General features: G+C 45.4%; 1 protein-coding gene across 11 annotated transcripts; it reads right to left on the bottom strand.

The window, feature by feature from the left end:
• Window positions 1-503: 503 nt before the first annotated feature.
• Window positions 504-24,030, bottom strand: Trmt10b (tRNA methyltransferase 10B). 11 transcript variants are annotated; one of them, XM_087547993.1, is made up of 10 exons: window positions 23,729-24,030; window positions 15,608-15,739; window positions 14,648-14,855; window positions 14,039-14,153; window positions 10,877-11,001; window positions 9,173-9,325; window positions 6,989-7,067; window positions 6,374-6,441; window positions 1,633-1,756; window positions 504-904 (listed from the first exon to the last, which is right to left on the bottom strand). In XM_087547993.1, the coding sequence occupies exons 3-10, from the start codon at window positions 14,825-14,827 to the stop codon at window positions 798-800; spliced, it is 951 nt and encodes a 316-aa protein (XP_087404119.1). In that variant the 5' UTR covers window positions 14,828-14,855; window positions 15,608-15,739; window positions 23,729-24,030; the 3' UTR covers window positions 504-797.
• Window positions 24,031-24,117: the final 87 nt, after the last annotated feature.

Raw genomic sequence — 24,117 nt, 5'->3', positions numbered from 1 at the left:
AAAGGAAGTAGGCAGAGGTAATTTTTGGTTCTTTGGAGATCAAAAAAAAAAAAATGTTCATTTGCTCGTATATTAACTAAGCTAAACTAGAACTGGAGGCAACTGAGACGGTTGTATTTGAGGAGAAGACTTGTATTTGTGTAATAGAGGGTGGATTAGTAAGCCGGTATGTCAGAGTGCAGCATTCTCTTCTGGCTGCTTTATGCTGCCTTTATCGATAACATGTTTTTATTAGGTCTGGGATATATATTTGTATAGAGCAGTTGGCTTGTCTAAGCTCAAGGCTACACGAAGCTATTTATGGATCAGAAGAGAGGAGCCTCCATGACCATAATCAGTAAGAACAGGGTGAGAGCCACAGGGAAGAACGAGACATAAGGCAGGGCAAGCTGGGTGGGACCGAGACAGTGAGGCCAACTGTAGCACGTGTCCCAGCTGGTGAAAATCAGCACGTTTATAGAAAAGTAACTTTTTCTAAGTTAAATGAAAAGCTCAGACAATCATTTAAACATCTCTAAAAGTAGACCTTTTATAAACAGGATGTACAAAGCATGAGTTAACACCCAGAATGACATATTTTAGTGATTCCTTAACATAAACATTTTTTTAACCATGTTTTATCAGGACACTTCCAGTGAGTAAAACACAGTGTAAAATGTGGTCCTTGCCTCTGATGGCTTTCAAAGATCCAAGACAGCATGTGGAGGCAAGTGTGTGCCACTGCCACCTTTTGCTGCATCCTTTGGTCAAGGCACCCCAGCACCTCACCCCCTGTAGCCGGAATCTCAGGCTGCCCATCATTCCACTGAATTCCGAAGAATGTAGCCTTTTCCTGGAGAAACTCCTTTCTTCAATGCTTCAGGCCAGTCACGAGTTTCCAAGTAAGCAGACAGGATATCGAACACTGTCAGAAGGTAAACGGATGTTGGTGACCTTTCAGGAGAAAAGACTAGTAAAGGACTAGTGAGTGTGGAGAAGGGTGTTGTGGGATGTCTTCACTGACCATACACCCTCTGAGTCACATGCGGTGTAGATCACAGGAGGAGAGAGGCAGACACAGCCCTGCTGATTTACAAGGTCTCAGCCTACACTGAACACTTGTGAGTGGACAACTGCAACCAAGGAACACAGCACCATGGGAACACAAGGGGCCTGGTGTAGCCTGCAGTGGGAGGGAATGCAGCTAAGATGCTCCCAAGCTGGGGTTGGGGATTTAGCTCAGTGGTAGAGCGCTTGCCTAGCAAGTGCAAGGCCCTGGGTTCGGTCCCCAGCTCCGAAAAAAAAAGAAAAAAGAAAAAAAAAAAAAAAAAAAGATGCTCCTGAGCTGAAGCCTAGAGGACAAAGATACCGGCCAATGAAGGTAGAGATGGCAGGGTATTCTAGGCAAAGGGACACTTCATCCAGGAACAAGAACAAGATGAGGAGCACCTCTCAATGTCCAGGATGGCTCCCAGCAGCAGAGTTTAGATATCATAGGAAACTGAGTCAAGGGCGTTACACTTGAAGCGAAGCAGCAGCAGGATAAGCCGTCAAGTAGTCTTTGAGTAAACAGAAAACACAGAGTCCATCCAAGACAGGGGACTAGCAAACAGCCCGTAAGGAAAGCATGTTGGGTTGGGTTCTGGGCAGTACCTTGGTTGATGGCCAGGATTTCGGAATGGAAGTTTTTCTCATTCTGGCACCTGATCATGTGTTCCTGGATTGGCAACCGGGCTGTCTTGACAGAGTATTCTTGGGCTTTTTGAAATGTCACCTTCTGTAAATCAAATTTTCTTATTATAAAAATTATACATAATTTTTCATTGTATTCATTGTAATAGGCACTGCCAGCTTTGAAAATTCCTACACATTGCTACTTTTAGTTGGTAGAAACCAGGGACACGATTCAATCTTACACTTAGTCAGAATGGCTAAGATCAAGGACACAAATGACAACTCGTGCTGGTGAAGATGTGGAGCAAGGGGAATGAATTCTCCATTGCTGCTGGGAATGCAAACTGGTGCAGTCACTTTGGAAGTCAATATGGTGAATTTATGGAAGATTGGGAAATGATCTACCTCAGGACCCAGCTATACCATTCCTGGACACATACTCAAAAGACACCCCACCGTACCACAAGGGAACATGCTCGATTATATTCCTAGTAGCTTTATTCATAATAGCTAGAAACTGGAAACGACCTGGATGTCCCTCAGTTGAAGAACGGACAAAGAAAGTGTAGTACATTTACATAATGGAATATTACTCAGCGATTAAAAACAGTGACGTCATGAAATTTGCAGGCAAATGGATGGAACTAGAGAAGACCACCCTGAGCGAGGTAACCCAGACCCAGAAAGACGAACGCGGGCTGTGCTCACTTAGGAGTGGCTGTTACTGTACAGTACAGGAAAAGCAGGTTACAGTCCACAGGCCGAAAGAAGCTAAGTAACAGGGAGGGCTCAGGGCAGAGGAGTGAATCTCACTGAGAAGGGGAAACGACAGACACTGCTGTGGATGGGGAGAGGGGACTGAGTGGGGTGAAGGGGTGGGATGGGAACAGGAGGGATCGGGGTGGTGAGGGAGAAGGCACTGGAGAGACAACTAGAACTTGGAGGGAGCATGTCTGGGAGGAGCTACAAACCTAGGGCAGTTTCCACTCCCAGGATACAAGGGTGACCCTGGCTAAGACTCCTAGCAGTGGGGACGTAGAGCCTGAACCGGCCACCTCCTGGTACCAGGCAAGACTTCCAGTGGAGGGACTGGGACACCAACCCAGACTCAAAACCTTCAACCTACAATTTGTCCTGCCTACCAGATGTGCTGGGGTAAAGGTGGCAGAGAAATTGTGGGAGTGGCCAATCAATGTCTGGTCCAGCTTAAGACCCATTTCATGAGAGGGACCCACCCCTGACAGCAGAGGGTGAACCAGGGGCATAACAGAGACCCATAACAGAACCAAACACAAATGACAAAAAAAAAAAAATTAATGAAATGATTCCTAATGATATTCTGCTATACTCATATTTCGGTCATCTGAGAGGCTTCATCCAGCAACTGGTGGAAACAGATAAAGAGACCCAAAATTAGGCAGAACTTAGAGAATCCTGTGGAAGAGGTAGGGAAGGACTGTAGGAGCCAGAGGGGTCAAGTACACCCCAAGAAAAGCTACATTGTCAACTAACAGGAGCCCATAGGAGCTCACAGAGACTGAAGCACCAAGCAGACAACATGCGTAGGACTGACCTAGACACTCTGCACATTTGTAAAGCTTGATCTTCTTGAGGGGTCCCTAACAGTAGGATCAAGGGGACCCTTTCTCCCCATTAGATTGCTTATCTAGCCTAAATAGAAGATGTTGGGGCTGAAATCTCGGACAGGATGGTTCCATGTGGAAAGGTTTAATGAGAGAAGAGTAGGAGAGGGGAGGAACAAAGGCCAGCCATGGGCACGTGGAGGGGAAGGGTGGGATGGGGAGAGGCAGGACAGCCTCCTTTATAGTCAGGCACAGCTGGCTGTTGCCAGGCAACTGTAGGGCAGAGCATACCTGGCTGTTGCCAGGTAGCTGTGGGGGTGGAGCTCAGACAGAATACCAGCAGAAGATATACCTAACCTTAATGCAACTAGATAGGCCATGGCTGGTTGATATCCATAGGAGGCCTCCCCTTTTCTGAAGAGAAATGAAGCATGGGTGGACAGGGAGAGAGACAGTCTGGGGGTAGAGGAAGGAGGGGAAACTGTGGTCAGAATGTAAAATAAACAAAATAAAATTTCACATCTAAGCAGCATCCTGTGCTCACTGAAGTTCTGGACTTTACAGCCTCAAAGGGGTCATCTGCCTGTCGCAGGAGACGTGACAGGTCAGAGGTTAAGTAGTGACCCCAACTCTGAGATAAGGCTCTCCTCCCCTTCCCAACTACCTATTTTAAAATACCTCAGATCTAAGAAATCTGAAAGAATCATTAAATTAGCTCCCATCCTGTCACTTACATTCACCAACTAACATGCTATCAAATTTCTGTGAGCCTCGGCCATTCTAACACTGCACCTCACACTTGACCTCTCACTGGAGGGCAACAGCTCTCTCCCCCTCTAGCACGGTACTATCTTCACTTCTAAAAATCCTGTAAGATTATTTAATACACAACCATTATTAAAGTGTCCCCCGAAGGTCTTTGGTAAAACTTTCCTTCCAATCCATAATACAGTCAAACCACACTGACAATTTCTTGTATGTAGATGGGACCATACACACATCACTAAACCTGTGTTTTATTTTGTTATGCTCCTTCAAACAGGCCCCTCTCCCCCCGGTTTGGTTTAGTTTCTATTACAGTGGCTCTTTTGAAAGTCCTGCTATATTGCAGAATGGACTTCTTGATTCCTCATGACTGCATTGATAGGAAAGAGTGTCACACCAGGAGGCCCAGAGTGTTACTCATGGTGATGCTCTGCATCATCAAGTTTGGAGACAATGGAAACCAAAAATGGGTTCATCTGATGGCACGTTCTTGCCTTGGTACTCTGCCAGGGAACGTTCTGAGAGTGTTACTTATGTAATAGAATATTTTGTTATGTATATTATAATGGAACACAGCATTTATATGATAGAAACAGACAGCTCAGTCAGCTGCCTGAATCAGGGATTATACTGGGGATCAACAGTGACTTTCTAATCCCTAGAAGGCTTCTGTAGGAGACCCCCACCATACAAGATGACTATTATGACGGCATAGAACACTTAGATCCACACATTTAACTGTACTAAAACTAAGCACATGCTCAACACCAATGGTAGCTCAATCTATCATTGAATTGCTCTAAAACTAAGTCCAGCTAAATGATAGATTGAGCTGCCATCGGTATTAAACATGTGCTTTGTATATGTGTGTCTCACACATGGAATATTTCTACATCCACTATAAACACGTGTAAAATAGACCAACAAACATGCCTGAGAAAATGGACCATGATGCATTGAGGGTTGAGGGGTACGGGGTGGGGAGGACACTTATTTCTCACTACATTTCTTTTTTTTTTTTTTCTTTTTTCTTTTTTTCGGAGCTGGGGACCGAACCGAGGGCCTTGTGCTTGCTAGCTTGCTAGGCAAGCGCTCTACCACTGAGCTAAATCCCCAACCCCTTCTTTTTGCAAGTGCAAACTGTTGTATCATTATTCAACTTAAAAACTATGCAGTATACGTTACTTAGTGAATGTAAGCGGAGAAGATTTATATTTATATAATAGAAACAAAGTTTAAAACTTCAAGTACCAGCTTAATTATTCCAACTCAACAAAAGAATCCTGAAGAAGCTGGAAAGATGGTTCAGCAGCTAAGAGCATTTGTTGCTCTTTACAGAGGACCTGGGTTCTATTCCCAGCATCCATAGGGGGCTAACAACCATCTATGACTCTAATTCTAGGGGCTCTGCTGCCCTCCCTCTTCTGAGCAGGCATGCACATGGTACACAGACAGACATGTGAGCAAATAGTTCTGTATGTAAAATAAAAAACAAACCTAAAGAAGAAGTGTGGACAACCCTCCCGAAAGAAAGTCAGACTACAAGAAGCTGACCAATCTCTCACAGAGAACAAAGTGCTGGGAAAAAGAATGCTGAGCTGAGATCAGAGTCAACCTGGCAGAGAGGAGAAGAGAAGCATCGAGGAATGGCTGAGTCGGAATCACCTGACTACTGACTTGTGACTCTGCTCCTGTCAGTCAGGACTGCTGATGAGAAGAGGGACCTCCAGGCAGGAGGGGCCCCCTATGAACAAGCTCTTCTTGTTCCCACACAGCTGCTAGGCCTTCTGGGGAAATTAACAACAGGGCAAATGCCTCTACTAAAACTGGTATAAAACAACTGGAAATTGTTGGTGAACCCCTTTAATCCAAGCTCTTAGGAGGCAGATGCAGGTGGATCTCTGTGAGTTTAAGGCCTGCCTAGTCTACAGAGCAAGTTCCCAGACAGCCAGGGCTACATAAAGAAAACTGGTTTAGGACTGGAGAGATGGCTCAGTGGTTAAGAGCAATGACTGCTCTTCCAGAGGTCCTGAGTTCAATTCCCAGCAACCACATGGTGGCTCACAACCATCTGTAATGGGATCTGATGCTCTCTTCTGGTGTGTCTGAAGACAGCTGCAGTGTACTCATTAAAAAAAAAAAAAAAAAGACAGCTACAGTGTACTCATATACATAAAATAAAAATAAACCTTAAAAAAAAACTGGTTTAGAAAACCAAAAGAAAGAAAGGAAGAAAGAAAGAAAGAAGGAAAGAGAGAGAGAGAGAAAGAAGGAAAGAAAGAAAGGAAGAAAGAAAGAAAGAGAGAAGGAAAGAAAGAAAGAAAGGAAGAAAGAAAGAAATGGGGTGGGGTGAGGCTAAAATGTCGACTTACCTTCTGAATGCTCTCATCTACAAGTCCACCAATAATGTAAACTGTGCTCAGATCAATGTCTTCAAGGGCTAATGGAGAGATGAAAGCCACTGAGATCAAATTTGTTTTAAAATTTCTAAATCCAAACAAAGCAAAAGGAAAGGAACACCAACAATATTAATACACTGAATACGTCACAAACTAAAGCCTGCTGGCAGACCTGAAGAAACGCAGGTGCTGTGCCCAAAGCAGTGCTGGGTTAGAAGGGAAACAAAACCACAAGTGGAGAAACGTGAGATGAATCTGAGAGGGCCACGGCCGACCCAACACTAGTGAGAGCTACAGAGGGCAGTCTAGGGAGGGAGGGTAGGAGGGCGGGAGGACGGGATATATATAAATACACACTGACCAAAGCTGGCCAGGAAGTGATTGCCAGGCAGCATGCAAAGTCCAGCAGAGGATGGAACCAATCTCTGCGGCACTGGCTATCTGCCCACAAGAGAGGTCAGCTCATCCCCCGGTATTTCCTCCCACGGTCTCACATGGAGTGAGAGCAAATGTACCGCAGGGAATACGGCAACAGGAGACGAGGGACCAGGCTCTGTGTGAACCCACAGGGGAAGGTCAGGTACTCACGGTGTTCAGAGTCAGGAGTCAGGTACACAAGGGTTTCCAGGGGAAACAGGCTAAAGCAGTCTTCTTCTGTCACGTCGAGCTGGAAATACAGAGACAAGTACCCGGGTGGAGTGGGGTTAAAACTGCATCACGCACAACTCAACACCAGTTACCCAGCAGCCTGAGGCTGTCTTGAAAAGTGCTTAGTTGAGACACACAAACAAGCACATGCATTCAAACCACAGAAATGAGAAGGGCAGGGGCAGGTTCCCCCAGAGGGACAGGAAGCATACACCAGGACTTCAGGTGAGGGAGTGGCTTTCTGGTGAAAGCAACACTGGGGCTGGAGAAAGGTGAGACTGACACAGGGAAAACTGAAAGAGTCAGAGCAAAGGGAGATCACCTCAGAACAAATGGCAGGGACTCAGGGTATCGGGAGAGGCTGCTGAGGCAGGAATAGCACACTGCCGGCTGTGTAGCCCTCACACCTATGGCCTCCGCGGCTTCCCCAGGAAGGCTGTAATAACTCAGTCCCAGCTACACAGTGCACGGAGGGGCATTTTTAGTGCCGTGTTTTGGAAACAAACCTGGATTCTCACTAACATATCTACTGCTACCTTTACCAGACCCTCTGCAAAGAGTGCAAAGTCCTGGACTTCTTCCTCAAAGACACCTTGAAGCTTCACTGCTCCTTAAATATTACTAGAGTATACGGTTTAGCATGAACTAGACAGGTTATGAAACATGGTTCTAGACAACGGGAATATTAGTTTGCCAAGAAAGGGCAAGAATGAGAAAAAGGTAATTACAAGAACTAATGAAAGATGCTGAGACCTTTTAGATTGCCACAGTGAAAAGATACCATTTATATACAGACATTGCAGGCACCCCTCAGCATCGGGGGATTGGTTTCCAGATGGCCCCATAGCCACTAAAATCTAAACATGTTTGTGATGGTTTGCATGTGCTTGGCCCAGGAAGTAGAATGTGATGGTTTGCATGTGCTTGGCCCATGGCGTGGCACTATTAGAAGGTGTGGCCTTATTGGATGAAGTGTGTCACTGTCGGGGTGGGCTTGGAGACCCTCCTCCTAGCTGCCTGAGGATGCTCAGTCTGTTCCTGGCTTCCTTCGGGTGCAGATGTAGAACTCAGCTCCTCCTGCACCGGGCCTGCCTGGATGCTGCCATGCTCCCGCCTTGATGATAATGGACTGAACCTCTGAACCTGTAAGCCAGTCCCAGTTAAATGTTGTCTTTTATAAAACTTGCATTGGTCATGGTATCTGTTCATAGCAGTAAGACCCTAACTAAGACAATGTTCAAGTCCCTTATATAAAATACCAATGTTTACATTTAAGTTATATGTTCCCGAAGACTTAAAACGATCAATAAGTAAACCACCTCTAGACTATTCTAATGCCTGGCACACGCAATAGTTCTTATGCTGTAATTTAGTTTCCTCTGATTGTTTGTGAGACACGTCTCACAATGGCCTAGGGCCCACTATGCAGTTCAGGCCACCCTCAAACTTGTGACAGTCCTTCTGCCTCAGGTTCCCCAGTGCTGGGACTACAGGCGTGAGCTACCACACCCAGCTCTACTGTATTGCAGAGGGAATAAATGACAATAAAAAAGTGTCTATGTGTTCACTACAAGTGCAATTTGTTTTTAAAATATTTACTTATCATATATGCAGCACTCTGCTTGAATGTACACCTGTAGGCCAGAAGAGAGCACCAGATCCTCCTATAGATGGTTGTGAGCCACCATGTGGTTGCTGGGATTTGAACTCAGGACCTCGGGAAGAGCAGTCAGTGTTCTTAACCGCTGAGCCATCTCTCCAGCCCCTCAAAATATTTTTTAAATACTATGTTTAAGCCACTGGAGTGAGAGCTCGGTGGGTAAAGACACTTGCTCAGAAGCCTGACTTGAGTCTCCTCCCAGGACCCATGTGATGGAGAGAGAACCAGCTCTCACTGTCCTCTGACCTCCGTGTTTGTGCCACAGTACACACACACACACACACACACACACACACACACACACACACACACCAGATGAATGCAGTAAGAGTGCAGCTGAATGTAAGGATGTGGAAGCCATGAGTGGAGAGCCAGCTGCACATCAAAGAACGAACGAGTAAAACCTTCCTAATGGGACAGAAGCACACTTAGACAGCGCAGGTAGCACGCTAGGGGATTCTTACCACGTAAGCAGAAAATCCATCATTCATCCTCAGGCATTCCTCATAGAGGGGGCTGTCAGTTGAGAATCCAGTAAGGTAAATCCAAAAGGGCCTGCTGGCTTTTTTGTTTGAACCATACAGCCTTCGGATCTGTCCGGCCAACCTACTCAGTTCCTGTGAAGCGATAAGGACGATGGAGCCTTTGACATGGAGGCAGACCAGCCCTAGCAGCAGTCACTCCCTGGGCGCTGCTCCACAAGTCTCCCATGGGCTAGCCTGGCTCCTTCTACTCGAGATTGAGCGCATACACAGAAGTGCCATGCTCCAATACATAGCAGACCAAGGTTAAGACGATGCCACTAGTTGGGAACTGCTCCTAAGTGTAAAAAATGGAGAGCTCTGCCCCCCACTGACTCTGCCCATGGTATGTGGAAAGACTTCTGCTTTTACACCAAGTTCTACTATAGATGTATTGAAGAGGTCAGGTAGAGTTCGACACTTCCGTGCCCGTTAGGTACATTAGGCACCATCCCCCTAACTTTAAGAGATGTTACAATGTTGGAAGTTCTAACTTTCCTCCCTAATCCTAGAAAGTTTTTTTTTTAATAATTTATTTTGATTTGTGCTACACTGAATAAATGGCCTACAAGGCTTTGGATTTGATTTAATCTGCTCTCGGTTAGTGTAAGGAGAGACTCCCTTGTTCATTCTGATTTTTTATGGCTGCTCCTCTGCCTCTGAAGCACTGGGATTAAAGGCATACACCACCACCTCCTGCCTTCTTGTTCACTCTTTAGAAGGCTGCAGTTAGAGGTCCCATTGAGAACCTCAGAGATATATTCTTCCTAGTTCCTCTGAGAAATGTGTGTCATTAGCACACCCTACAGTGTCATCTGGAATTAGGTCAACTATGGAGTTAGGCCTCACATTGAGGCCCAGGATTATGTGCTGGACTGACTTCTGGTACAACTGAGAGGATCTCAAAAATCAAGCCCCCGTGCCCCAAGTCTGCCTTTCCAGATGCAACAAGTGCCCGTAGCTAAAAAGCCCTTTCCATCAAATAAAGGAGGCACAGGTCCTGCTTATTCCTACCTGGTCCCTGCAGCCCAGGGAGCATCCCAACAAGCCAACTGTGTTGTCCTGTGGGATCTAGGGGACATCTTATCCTTGACGGGACAAAGCCAGCCCGCTGTTTCTCTTCCCAAACATGACCCATGTGGCTTTGTGTATCATGTCACATCCTCCTCCCTGGGCTGTGAACCCATGAGCTGAACAGACTGCTGTCAATCTCATCTGTCCTGAATCGTATGGCATTGTGTCCAGCCATCTCCAGAACCCTCAGGGACAAATCCTCCCTTGCCAAAGGGAACATTGAGAAACGACTAAAACGCAAACACTGCAAGAAGACCTCCCACCAGGGCCCTCCCAACAACATGTTGCCGGGCTAGTATTTCTCTTCTAGGCAGAAGGACAAAGATTTAGTGTCTGGAGAATTGAACCGGCAAGGTTCCATCCAGACTGAGAACATCACGGCTGGAGAGAGAGGACAAACTGCAAACTAAATCAAAGAACCCGTGCTCCTTCCCAACAACCACTGTGGAAGTCAGTTGCCTAGGACAGAAGAGCAGACACTTCTGGCCGACAGAACCACAGAGGCTGGTGACCGTCCCCTTCCCTAGCCTGCACCCTTCCTTCCCTGCCTCCCTTGGCCTCTGGATGCTCTACCTTCTTGGACATGTGCTGGGTCATGCTCAAGTCAACACACAGTCTTGGTCCTGAGTGTTTGGCTTCCAAAAGTTTCTCTTTGGTTAAGGCTTTCAAAAAACGTTTGCTGTGCTGTGGGCAGGTGCCTGCGACAGAAATACCAGAGAGGATTAAGAATGGGATAGCACAGGCACTAAGGTCAACAATTAATCAACGGGGCTTCGTGAAACTGGGAGGCTTCTGGAGGCTTCTGCGTGGCAAAGGACAGTATTTGGACAAAGCGGCAGCCACTGAGTGGGAAAAGATTTCTACCAACCACACATCAGATGGAGAACTAAAATCCAAAGTATATAATCTAGGTGTCAAGAAATCAAATAATCTAATCACAAGTGGGGCACAGATCTGAACTGAGGATCCTCAACAAAGGAAGCACAAATGGCTGAGAAAGAAAGAAATGCTCAACATCCTTGGCCACGGGGGAAATGCAAATCAAACCATGAGCTTTCACTCATCAGAAAGTCTAAAGTCAATAACACAGGGGACAGCTCGTGCTGGCAAGGATGTGGAGCGAAGGGAACACTGTGGTAGGAGTGCAAACTTGTGCAGCTGCTATGGAAATCAGCGTGGCGGTTCCCCAGGAAGATGGGAATTGATCTACCTCAAGATCCAGCTACACCACGCTTGGGCATCCACCCAGAGGATGCTTCGTCTTACCACAGAGAGGCCTGCTCAGCCATGTTCAGTGCTGCTCTATTTATAATCTTAGAAACTGGAAGCAACCTACCCTCACAGAAGAGTGGGTAAAGAAATGTGATACATTTACCCGATAGAGTAGTATTTAGCCATTTAAAAAAAAACCGACATCATGAAATTTTCAGGTAGATGTGTTAGTATTAGAAAAAAAAAATCATCTTAAGTGAGGGTATCCCAGACTCAGAAATACAAATATGTTATATATTTGCTTACGATGTGGGTATTAGCTGTTAAGTCAATGATAACGAAGCTACACTCCACAGAACCACGGAAGTTATGTATAGATTAAGGAGCTGGGGTATTCAGATCTTGTTAGGTAAGAGAAAGGGAACAGATATGAGTGGATGGGGGATTGCAGGAACAGGAGGATCAAGTCGGGGAGGAGAGAGAACTATGAATGGAGAAACGAGGAGAGATGGCTAAAATTAACGCCCTCTGAGGGGTCAGTACGCAAACCTAACACAGTAGAAGCTTCCTGAAACTTATGCATATGTGAAGGTGATCAAATAATGGGGAGACAGAGCCCCAACTGTTCATCTCTTGTCACCAACGAAGCTTCCAGTACTGAGATTAGGTTACATCTGAGTTGTTGGCCAAAGGAATCCCATAGGACTCTCCAAACAACCCAGGCCGTGACCAAGGCTGCTCTCCACAAACTGACAGCCAGGCCCCACTGCTGAAGACACCACCACACAACTCACAGAACATGAAGTTGAACTGATGCCTACACAGAGCCTTTTATAGTACGTCTTTGGTACAGGAAAGTACTCTGCCCACTACCAAAAGAGTGACATAAACTCCAGCCAGCCACAGACCCTTTGATATCCAATGGTGTCCTGCCTGCAGGCATGCTATGGCATTGGACGCATGAAGCCAATCGGCGTCTGAGTTGACTTAAGGCCCACTCCACGAGATGAAGTCCATACTTGACACTGCTTGGGTGATCGAGAACCTGAGATGAGATAGCCCAGGGACCTAGGGTAAAATATTACTGGTCTAAAACAAAAACTATAGAGTGATAAAATGATTCCTAATGACATGATCTACACTCAGAAATCAGTGTCTGACTCAGCGGCCAGAGAAGCTTCCTCCTGCAGCAGATGGGAAAAATACAGAGATCCACAGGCAGACATTATGCAGAGGGTGAGAGACCTCGGAACACTCGGCCCTGAGTGGGACGTCTCCACCTAATCCCTCCCATCACGGCTTCAGAAACCCTTGCAAAGAGGATGTGGAAAGAGTGTACAAGCCAGCGGGGAGGGGAGATTTCGCCTTCTAAATCAACGTGATCAAAGCTCATACGGAGTCTGAGGCAGCATGCACAGGGCCTGTGTGGGTCTGCACCAGGTCCTCTGCCTACGCATTAGAGCTCCAGTCCAGCGTGTTTATGGGATTCCTGTGTGGGTCTCTGACTCTTGTGTCTTCTCTTGGGCTCTTTTCCTTGTTTGTTTCTCCTGTCCAACTCCAACGTGACAATATGTGTTTTATCTTACTATATTTTATTATTGTCCCTTAGAAGCCTGCTTGTTTTCTAATGAGACAGACATGGGTTGGGTCTGGATGGGAGGGCAGTGGAGAGGGAGAGGGAGGGGAACTGTAATCAGTCCTTTTCTACCTCTTTTCTTTCTCTCTCTCTTTCTTTCATTTCTTTTTTTCTTGTTTGTTTGTTTTTGTTTTTCTGAGACAAGGTTTCTCTGTGTAGCCCCTGGCTGTCCTAGAACTCACCCTGAGACCAGGCTGGTCTTGAACTCACAGAGATCAGCCTGACTCTGCATCCTGAGTGCTGGGATCAAAGGCATGTCCACTATGTCTGGCCAAAGGCCAGTTTTCAAAATACTAATTTTAGTCCAGTGTCTTTTCTGGACCTACTAGAACTAATAGCTCTTTTTGTACAACCCATGGGCTTTTCTGTGTAGACGAATCTCTTTTATTTTTGGTGCGGAGAATGGCTTAGAGAGTGTGCTAAATTCACTTGTTGTTCATTTGTAAGCTGAGTTTTTTTTTTTTTTTTTTTCTTTTTTTCCGGAGCTGGGGACCGAACCCAGGGCCTTGCGCTTGTTAGGCAAGCGCTCTACCACTGAGCTAAATCCCCAACCCCTAGCTGAGTTATTTTAAGTACGTTATCTAATCTGAACCCATCTCTTCTACAAAAAGGGGATACTCGTGGTACGAAGCAGCCCTGAGCTAATCAGTGCATGATTTTAAGGCTAGCACACAGCATGAGTAAGTAGGAGCTACTGCAGGCATCATCCCTTCTGCTTTGGAGTTTACAGACACAAAGGCTCACTTAGCTTCTACTTTAAAGGCAACCTTTACGTTCACACTGGTACTCTGATTTGCAAAGGAACCGGGTAAATAGGCCCTACTCTCCAAGCAACATAAAAACAAGTTTGCTGAAAGCAATGACCTTTCACCTGCAATCAAGCTTACCGTTACCCGGGTCTTCTGCACGCTTGATTTTCCTTCGCTCTCTTTCCTGCTTCCGTTTGCTCTTCTTTGAGGAGACTATCCTTTCCCAGTGTCTCTGCTTTCTTTGCACATTTTTCTTCCATTATTCAGAAAATAAAATTGTTTGAGAACTTCATAAGCACCAGAAAGGAAAATGAACACCGGTCACCTTTTTTTTTTCATTTATATATAAAGTTAGAGAGGAAAAGATTTTTGTCTTAAAAACAGGCCTAATGGCTTGTGTTTATTTTTAATTTTAAAATTGTGTGCATTGCTCGGGATCTGACCCAGGGCCTTGAGCATGCAAGGCAAGCGTTCTCACTGAATAATTACAGAGAACATCACACTCACCCTTCCAGCCCAAGGTTATAGAAAACTAATTTGGAACAGAATCTTAAAAACAGAGTTTAGAGTCCCTGATCCTTCTTGAGGCATCTCAAAATTTCTTTTAAATTTTTATTTACATTCCCATGACTCCAATGAAAATGAAACCTTAATCTAAGTAGCAGGGAATTAAAATACACGGAATTCACTCTCGGCTCCCTTAATCTCCTGGATCAACCTTAGAACAGAGCTCCCTGAGACACCCACCGAGCTCCACACGGCGCTGTTCGCAGGGCGGCGCTTTTCTTGGGGGTCGTATTCCACATCCATCTGCAGAAGCAGGAAGCTCTCAGAGAGTCCGTCGTCTCCGGCCTCTGGGAGGCCTTCTGGGTCCTGCGAGGCCCGAGAGCCTGCTCTCTGAGGCCTCCCTTCCCACTCACAGTCCATGCGCCTGTGCCACTTACACAGCTGATTCCTTACAACCAAAGGACAGACGGTGTGAGTGAGGAACAGGTTGCCATACTGACCCGGAACGAATGAACCATGGAAGCATTCAGAGAGCATTGCAGAAAGGCACGACAGCAAGGACAGTTAGCAGCGAAGAAGCCATACCTCCAAGCAATCGGTGCCCACGGAAGCCAAGCTTTATTGTGCTCTTTGGAAAGCGGTGTGACAGTTTACTTTCAAATCGGTCCTTAAGCAAATATTTCTTAAACGTCTACCACATACAAGGTCCTGAGCCAGTTTTTAAAAAGTATGGTAGATTTCCAGGGTTCTGGTGACTGGTCAGAACATTTTTTTCAAGCCTCAAATTGACCCTGCATCTGAGCACCGTTACAAGAGGAAGCCAGCCACCACTGCGGATGTGCACCATTCCTTCCAGGCCTGGGGCTGAAAAACTCTGAGAAGCACCATAACAGTGGTATTCGAACTCCAGAAACAGGGAAGCCAGTGGTGTGTGGGCAAGCTGACCTAGCACTCAGAGACTCATCCATCTCTCCCTGAGTGCCGGGACTGAAAGCATTCACTGTCCTGCTAGTTCAGGACTTCTTAAACATTTTCTGCTTGGAAGCCCCTTTTCACTCTAGAACAAACTTAAATTACCTTAATTGTTCACTCTTGTATGTGTGCTGTGACGTGTGTGCTTAGGTGGCAGGGGAATAAACGTACAGAGTGCATGTGAAAATCAAAGAAAAACCGAGTAGAGTCAGTTCTCTCTTCCCTTACTAGGACTCTGAGGACAGAAATCAGGTTATCAGGCTTGTCCGGCAAGCGCGTGGCCTTCCTGTGACCCCGCTGGCTCTCACCAGGAAGTTCTTATTCGAGTCTAGGCATATAGTCCATACAAGCCCATAGTATCTATGATAAACCATAAAGACATTCGTTCTGAAGCAATGCTGTGGTGTACAAATACTTTTAGCATTTATGAAGATGAGAGCACATTTGCATCCGAATGACAGGAGTTCGCTTGTTCATTTTCACAATAAAGAATTAGACCCTGGCTGACCCCTGGAAGCTGTCGGATGAGCGCTGCAGTGTTTCGAGTTGATTGGTATTTTGATACTGGAATTGTCAGAGCTGAGAATGCCACTTTGCATAAACAGGTGGTACAATGTGGCCAAGTATGTACTTCGGGAATTGTCAGAAGTTCTGTCCTAAACCCAACCCCAAATTCAATTGGTAATTTTAATGTTAAATATTTTATTTTTAAAAATTATGTCTAAATGTGTATGTTGAGTGTAGGTTTCTGCATGTGTGTGCAGTGCATGCAGAGGCCATAAGGGAGCACAGATTCCCTGGGATTGGAGTTATGTTGTGAGCTGTTGTATTTGTGTTAATTCGGCTTCCAAAATTACACAGGAACTGGCACATCTACCTGTAAGACATTAGAGTCCCTGTCCCCAGCTGGCTTTGATTGGTGAAATAAAGTTGCTGACAGCCAATGGCTGGACAGGGAGACAGAGGTGGGACTTTATGTTTTTGGGCAAGGGTAACAAGGGAAGATTTAGAATATCCATGACCAGGAAGCAGGAAGATCGTCTTGAGAGATGGAGAGAGAGGGGAGATAGAACAGCCATGTGAAGGAGCCAGGAAGGCACCACCCACGGGGGCTGCCTGACTGGGTCCAGGCAACCAAGTTAGAATATAGATTTTAGGGGCTGGGGATTTAGCTCAGTGGTAGAGCGCTTACCTAGGAAGCGCAAGGCCCTGGGTTCGGTCCCCAGCTCCGAAAAAAAGAACCAAAAAAAAAAAAAAAAAAAAAGAATATAGATTTTAGTAAGCAGTAATTCAGGAATATTGGAGGGGAGAGTGTGTCAGCCTCAGGGAGCTTTGAAAGAGCCCAGCCATTGAGCTGCTTACAGCATAATACAATTAAGCTGGGGTGCGTATGTGTCTTTCATTCACAAATCCAGAGCATTTTGGTGGGTTTTAAGAAGTGCACACACCCGATGGGGAGCTTAGAGTGGATTATCATATCAGTGAGCTACTGCCCAGTGTGGGTGCTGAGAATCAAACTTCAGTCGACCACCAACGCACTTAACTGCTAACGCACGAGTTAATAAAATTTCAGTAAAATTTAAGTCAGCAATCCCCAAAGCACTTTCTTTTCTATTTAAACTTTTTATATTGTTATTGTTGCTGCTATTGTTGTACGTGTGTTGATGCATGTGTGTGAGTGTAGGTGTATGCATATAGGTGATGTGATTATGCAGGTAAAGGCAGGTGTAAGGTAGAATGAGGCCTGTCTGTCACTGGACGAGAAGGAAGGATGGGTGGGTGGGAGAAAAGTTTTAGAGAGGAGGAGCAGTCGAGAGAACATGGAGGTGGGTGTTAAGGTTCCTCTCTGCACACTTACAGGTTGTTATGAATGTTCTTAAGGGATGGATGTGTACAGGGCTTTGTATGTCTAGGTGGGCAATTATATCTTATCAATTGGATCAGAGGTTATTGTGTTGTGTGTTCTTTCATGTCTCGATTTAATTGAATTCAAGACAGTGTGTGGTGGCTGGACGCACTAGGCCTCCACCGAATTGGGATATGTATGTCTAGCATGGTGACAACCTGCCTTGGGAAATGGGTAGAGAGATTGTTGCCAGGCTCAGAGAGTAGCCATCGACAGTGTGAGACAAGTTGGAGCTAAGCAGGTGAGATGCTTGCTGTATGAGATGAAAATATCCTATAGATGTCTTGTGGCCCTATGGTGCCAGCTATAGTGCGGGTTAAAGGAAACCTCTTATTTTAATTTTACCACAACATATGCATGCTGTGGTAAATATATATATATATATATATATATATATATATATATATATATATATATAAAAATTGGAAGACAGCTACTAAGAGTCAGCCCTAACTTTGTTCAGCTCGCTGTGTTAAAACCATCTCACTGGTCCCAAACAGCAGTTTAAATAAAAAAATCAAACATTCTAACACAATACAACCTTAAAGAAATTCTATCTGGGGGGCGGGAGGGATGGCTCAGTGGTTATATGCACTGGCTGCTCTTCCAGAGGATCCTGGTTGCATTCCTAGCACCCACATGGTGAGTTACAACCATCTGTAACTCCAGTTCCAGGGGATCTAAACTCTATTCTGGCTCTGAGGGTACCACACACGCCGTGTATAGAAATACACGCAAGTAAGAGATTCATACACATAAAAATACAAAAATAATTAAACAATTTAAGAACCATACTATTTTGGTAGCATTTGGTAGATGCTAATAAATAACAATGGGAAAACAGTAAAGAGTCTGTTTTCCATAACCGGACATTATGCTTCTGTAGAAACATAAGATTAGCATGTACAGTAAACCACTGCAGTTCAGAACACACCGCAGTCTCCTACGTGAGCGGAGGTGTGTCTGGGCATGCACGTTGCCACTGTGTGGAGGGATGGCGGGACCACAGCTAAGGGATGGGCGTGTTGTGTTTGGAGCCATGCCAGCAGTAAAGTCACCTGGGATCCATCATGCTTCTGACTTGGAGTTAGTTTTGGGTCACTGCACGCTCAGGTTGCTTATCCCTCCCCCCCTTGACTCCACCAACCTCAAAACCAAGATGAAATTTAGTTGTTTAAGTTTGGATTTGAACAGGCTCCTTGTTCCTGAGTGGTGGGACGGCATTTATGTCTGTCACAGATGCCCTCCTTGAGGTAGACAGGCCACCTCACTGAGCATTGAGGAGGACCGGATGTATTTCACTTCTTTGATAGAATAAGTGCTGGGGAAACACTGGCCATTTCTGCTTCTGTCTGAAACCCTGTCAGTGAAGTTCTTGCAGTTTTTCAGTCTCCAGGCAGTTCTGGGTATGCACCACACACCCCTGTGGATGGCCATGTAAATGCTTTCTTGTCCCACGCGCAATCTCTCGCCGGCAAGAAACACGCGGGTACATAGAAATCCTTGCTGTGACCAAACTTTTATTTTAATCTTAAAGAGTAGCCTCAGCACGCCAACATGGTGCGCTTATATACACCCTAGCGCGGCACATCCACACCTGATTGGTTGTTTACCCATGATCTCATAAGGCACGCCCCGGAGTGGGCAAAGACCTGGCACGAAGGCTCTCTAGCACATGTGCACAGTTAACTTCCTGAAAGGGAGTCGGCTGGCGTGGCGGAGGCTAGCGCCATCTTGTAATGGCGGAGTCTATCCTGACCTACCACGTGGGGTGCAGTGGAAGCCAGCGCCATCTAGTGGTGGCGAATGTTATTGCGGCCCTCTACACTTTCTAGATTTGCAATTGGCATTTATCTGCCTGCAGGGGCTAGGGCTTGCTTCTCATTCTACTCACTCTGTAAGAGCATCAGTTCCCTCCCTCCTTCCTTCCTTCCTTCCTTCCTTCCTTCCTTCCTTCCTTCCTTCCTTCCTTCCTTCCTTCCTTTCTTCCTTCCATCCTTCCATGGTACTGAGGATTGAATCCAGGGCTTTGCATACACTAGTCAAATACTCTACCACAGAGTTAGAACCCCAGTTCTCCTTTTATTTTTCATATTGAGACAGGGTCTCGTTGTGTAACCCTGAGCTCTCCTGTACTCAGGCAGGCCTCAAGCCAGCAATCCTCCAGTCTCAGCTCCCTGTATAGCTAGAAGTTCAGGTCAAAGCTACTAGGTTAAGTTTTAAATGTAACTTATTTACTGAGTGTATCACATATTCAGAGAATCATGATTCCTCAGAGAAACGAGGAAAACAATTTCAAAGAACATTGCAAAGAACAAATGAAAACTAAGATACTCTGGTCCAGTAAGCAACAATCTCCCCTTATTAAAGTGAGCAAAGTTTGTTAAGCATTCTAGAAGTCCGGCACTGTATGGGAGCAACGATGACTAATCTTTTTTTTTTTTTTTTTTTTGGTTCTGTTTTTCGGAGCTGGGGACCGAACCCAGGGCCTTGCGCTTCCTAGGCAAGCGCTCTACCACTGAGCTAAATCCCCAGCCCCATGACTAATTTTTTTAAACCAAAAATATAGACCCTTATTATGACACTTCTCTTAGATGGCTACACAAACTGTTATGCTAACCATCATCATTATCATTTTTACACGTGTGTGTGTGTGTGTGTGTGTGTGTGTGTAAAATCATTGTGCATGTGTGGGTGTGAGTGCATGGAGCGTGAATAGAGGTCAGAGGACAATCTCCAGGGTCAGGCATCAGGCATCTTCCACCTTTTGTTTGAGAGTCTTCCATTGAACTGGAACTTAGCCATGTAGGCCAGGTGAGGTGCCAGCAAGTTTCCAGGGATCTGCCTGTCTCTACCTTCTCTAGGATTACACCCAGCCACCACCCTGGCTCTTACTTGGGTTCTGGGCTCCCAAGCACAGGTTCTGAGGGCTGTGAAGCCCGCACATTACACCGAGCCATCTCCCCATCATCATTTGCATTTGTTTTCTATGTTTCAGCCATTCCAAGCACAAACATGAACGAAGATGTACTGGTCCAGTAGTCAACAATCACCCCTTATTAAAGTGAGCAAACAATTTGTTAAAAGAGCTGTAAGGGAGCAGAGACGGCTCATGGGTAACAAAGCTCTAATCCCAGGACACATATGCCCTGATTTGATTGGATGACCTGAGTTCATCCCCTGGAACACATGTGCCATGGTTCAAGTACCCCCACACACTATATACAGAATGGTAAATAACACTCCCCAATAAAACCTCTAAGGCTTAAAGTCTGGCATTTGCATACTATTCATAAAGCCCTGGGTTTGATCCCTAGCACCTCCAAATAAATGAAGGAAAACAAATTTTTTGTTTGTTTGTTTGCTTGTTTTGGGTTTTGGTTTTCCAAGACAGGGTTTCTTTTTAACAGCTTTTGGCTGTCCTGGAACTTGATTTGTAGACCAGGTTGGCTTCAAACTTTCAGAGATCTGCCTGCTTCTGCTTCCCGAGTGCTGGGATTAAGCCATGTGCCACCATGCCCATCAATAAAGGCATTTTTTAAACAGCCAAATTTCACAGCCTTTGTCTCCTTATTTGTGCATGACTATTTCTTTGGCCAACAAGCATGACTGAGTGTCTCCTACAGGACAGGCCCTGTGGGAAATGAGTGCTTATAATGTTGATTTGAAAGTCTGGCTGAGAAGGAAAAAGAGGAAAGGAGAATTTTGAGGGGCTCTACAATTTTCCAGGACTGCTGCTGAAAAAGCTTAAAAGCTGGGTTGATATTTTCCCCACCAAACCGAATTCCTTTGAAAGGCCCTGCAAACATGGCTGGAGAGATGGCTCAGTAATTTAAGAGCACTGGCTGCTCTTGCAGAGGACCTGGACTTAGTTCCCAGCACCCACATAGTGGTTGGCAACCCTCTGTTAACTCCAGTTCCAGGGGATCCAAAGCTCTCTTCCAGCCTCCAAAGGAATGAACGTTCACAGACATACATGAAAGCAAACCACTCATACACACAAAAATAAATCGTGAACATCAATAGCTGGTATTTGTTGAACTTCACCATTTTCTTTTTTGTTCCTCACGCCTTTCTAAATTCTATAGTCCCTGAAGATGCTTTTCATACCAGGAGATCAAATAAGACAATAGCAACCACCACCCTGAGCGTCTCTTATTGTAAGAGACTGCACACCCTGAGCGTCTCTATTGCAGGAGACTACACTCTCCTGGAGGCAGAGCCCACCTTTCTTTAGCTTTGCGCCTTTGGTGGACCACATAGGTCCCGGCCATACAATGGGAACTCAGCAAGTGCAGAATAGAGGTTGTCATTTAAGGGTCCCCAAAGGCAAAGATGTGGCTGAGCACTTGGCCAGCCTCCAACTCACAGATCTGCCCTGCCTCTGCTTCCCAAGTGCTGGAGTTAAAGCCCAAATATTCATTCATTCATTTGGTTCATTCATTCATTCATTCATTTGGTTGGTGCTTTTTTTTTTTTTTTTTTAAGATAAGGTTTCTCTGGGCATAGATCTGGGGACTGGAGGTGTTGTTTAATGGTTAAGGCTACTTTTAAAAATGATCAGGGTTCTATTACCAGCATCCATATCAGGCAGTTCATAACTACCTATTACTGCTCTCTAGGGGTTCAGATACGGTCTTCTGAACTCTGATGGCACTTGTACCTACACACACTTGTGTGTGCATGTGTCATTACACATACATGTACGTGCCCACATACAAACACATAATTAAAAACAAATCTTTAAAAATAGTTCAAATCTGAACCTACACAAGGCATTATCTATGCCCAGATTTGGTATTTCACCTCTTAATTAAAATATCTTTTCTAAAGGCAGGGAGAGAGGTATAACTGTAATCCTAGCAGTCGAGAGATTGAGGCAGGGGGATTGTGAGTTCTAGGCCAGTGTAGCCCACGCAGAAATTATACCCTATCTCAAATGAACAAGAAACCTTTCTGAGCCTTAGTCATTCAACAGTTATAAGGAACTGACACAATAATGGGGATTTGGTGGTGACATTCGCTCCATCTTTATAAGGCTCCAAATTTCAACTGCTTTGAGTTTACTCAGACTGGTCCTCCCATTTCCCTACTCCACAACAAATCCTTCTCGAACTTGCACTGAACCTCACACAGTAAAGAGCATCCTAGGACCAGGGAATTAACTCAGTAGTGTTTGCCTCCCATGCACAAACCCATAACATAAACCAGCTGTGAAGGCTCAGGTAATGCTATAGGGTCAGAAGTTCAAGGTCATTCTTGGCTACATAAAGACTTTGAGCTTAGTCTGAACTACCTGAGACCCTGTCTGAAAATAAATACATCTGTGAAATATATTCATAAATATGCAACAGATATATAAGAGCATCTAAATGTTTGAAAATTAAACCACTCTTCTGCCTAGAATCAGCAGTATTTTCTATTTCACTCACAGTGATCCAAAATCTACACAGTATCTACATAGGTCATTAAGGGCTATCCCCTCTGCCAAATTTCCTTCTTTTTTTTTTTTTTTTTGGTTCTTTTTTTCGGAGCTGGGGACCGAACCCAGGGCCTTGCACTTCCTAGGCAAGCGCTCTACCACTGAGCTAAATCCCCAACCCCAAATTTATTTTTTCTAAAGGATTTTAATTATTTATATTTATTTGTTGGTTTATTTACAGACAAGGTTTCACTATGCTGCTGTAGTTGTTCTGGAACTTGGCCAGCCTCCAACTCACAGATCTGCCCTGCCTCTGCCTCCCAAGTGCTGGAGTTGAAGGCCCAAATATTCATTCATTCATTTGGTTCATTCATTCATTCATTTATCATTCATTCATTTGGTTGGTTGGTTTTTTGTTTTGTTTTTTTTAAAGACAAGGTTTTCTCTGTACCCTGGTTGTCCTCGAAATCCCTCTGTAGACCAGGGTGGCCTCGAACTACCAGAGATCCGCCTGCCTCTGCCTCCCGAATTAAAGGCGTGCACCACACTATGCCTATTTTATTTTTAAAAATTATGTATGTGGCTATATGCGCGTTGAGTTGAGTATAAGTGTCTGTGGAAGTAAGAGGCAACGGATCTCCTGGAGCTGAAGTTACAGGCAGACATGAGTCTCCCAGACATGGGTGACGAGAACCAAACTCGGGTCCTCTGCAAGAACCATCTTTCCTACTAGCCCCTCTTCCATCGTTTTCTTTTGCTCTCTGTGGTCTACCTATTCCCCAAACATACTAAACATCCCAATGTATCTGCATAAACTGTTCTCTCTGCCCACATGCTCTTCCCTTAATCTCACACGTCCTCAGATCAGGCATATTTTCACCATCCAACACCACTTATTTTTTTGTCTGATGTTCCCACACCATTGCAATACAAGTAACTGTTCTGTTTACTCAGGCTCTCAATAAATGCCTGAGTTAACACCGCCATCTCCTCCTCAGACCTTTTTTAGCCCAAGTCCTACCTGATGAGCACAAACGCCGTGGCTCAGTGTCCAATCATCCTCTGTTTGTACAGGTCTCTCATTTTCTCATTCTGAGCCCTGCCACCTTCAGAACTACAACACCTGCTTAGACCCAGACAGACTACAGGGAACGCGGGTCACGCTAGCTCGTGAGCTGCGTCCGAGGAAAGGCAAGACCCAGACGCCCCAAGGCTGTGGGGTGCGGTGGTCTCTGGGTGGGGACCTCGCAGACTCTAGCCAACCCTCAAAACCAGACCTTACCTGACACACCTTGCTCAGAAGTGACCACAGTGGGTCCCTCCCCCCGCACCACTTCCGGTTCCTGATCAGCTTTGAGTGGCATTCTGGGAGTTGTAGTTTTCAGTCTAGAGACGTACTAGAAGATGCCA

Source organism: Rattus norvegicus, chromosome 5 (assembly GCF_021556685.1).
Source record: "Rattus norvegicus strain SHRSP/BbbUtx chromosome 5, alternate assembly SHRSP_T2T, whole genome shotgun sequence".
Lineage (NCBI taxonomy): Eukaryota > Metazoa > Chordata > Mammalia > Rodentia > Muridae > Rattus > Rattus norvegicus.
Note: the sequence above shows the minus strand (reverse complement) of the source record. Positions and strands in the feature narration are given on the sequence as shown.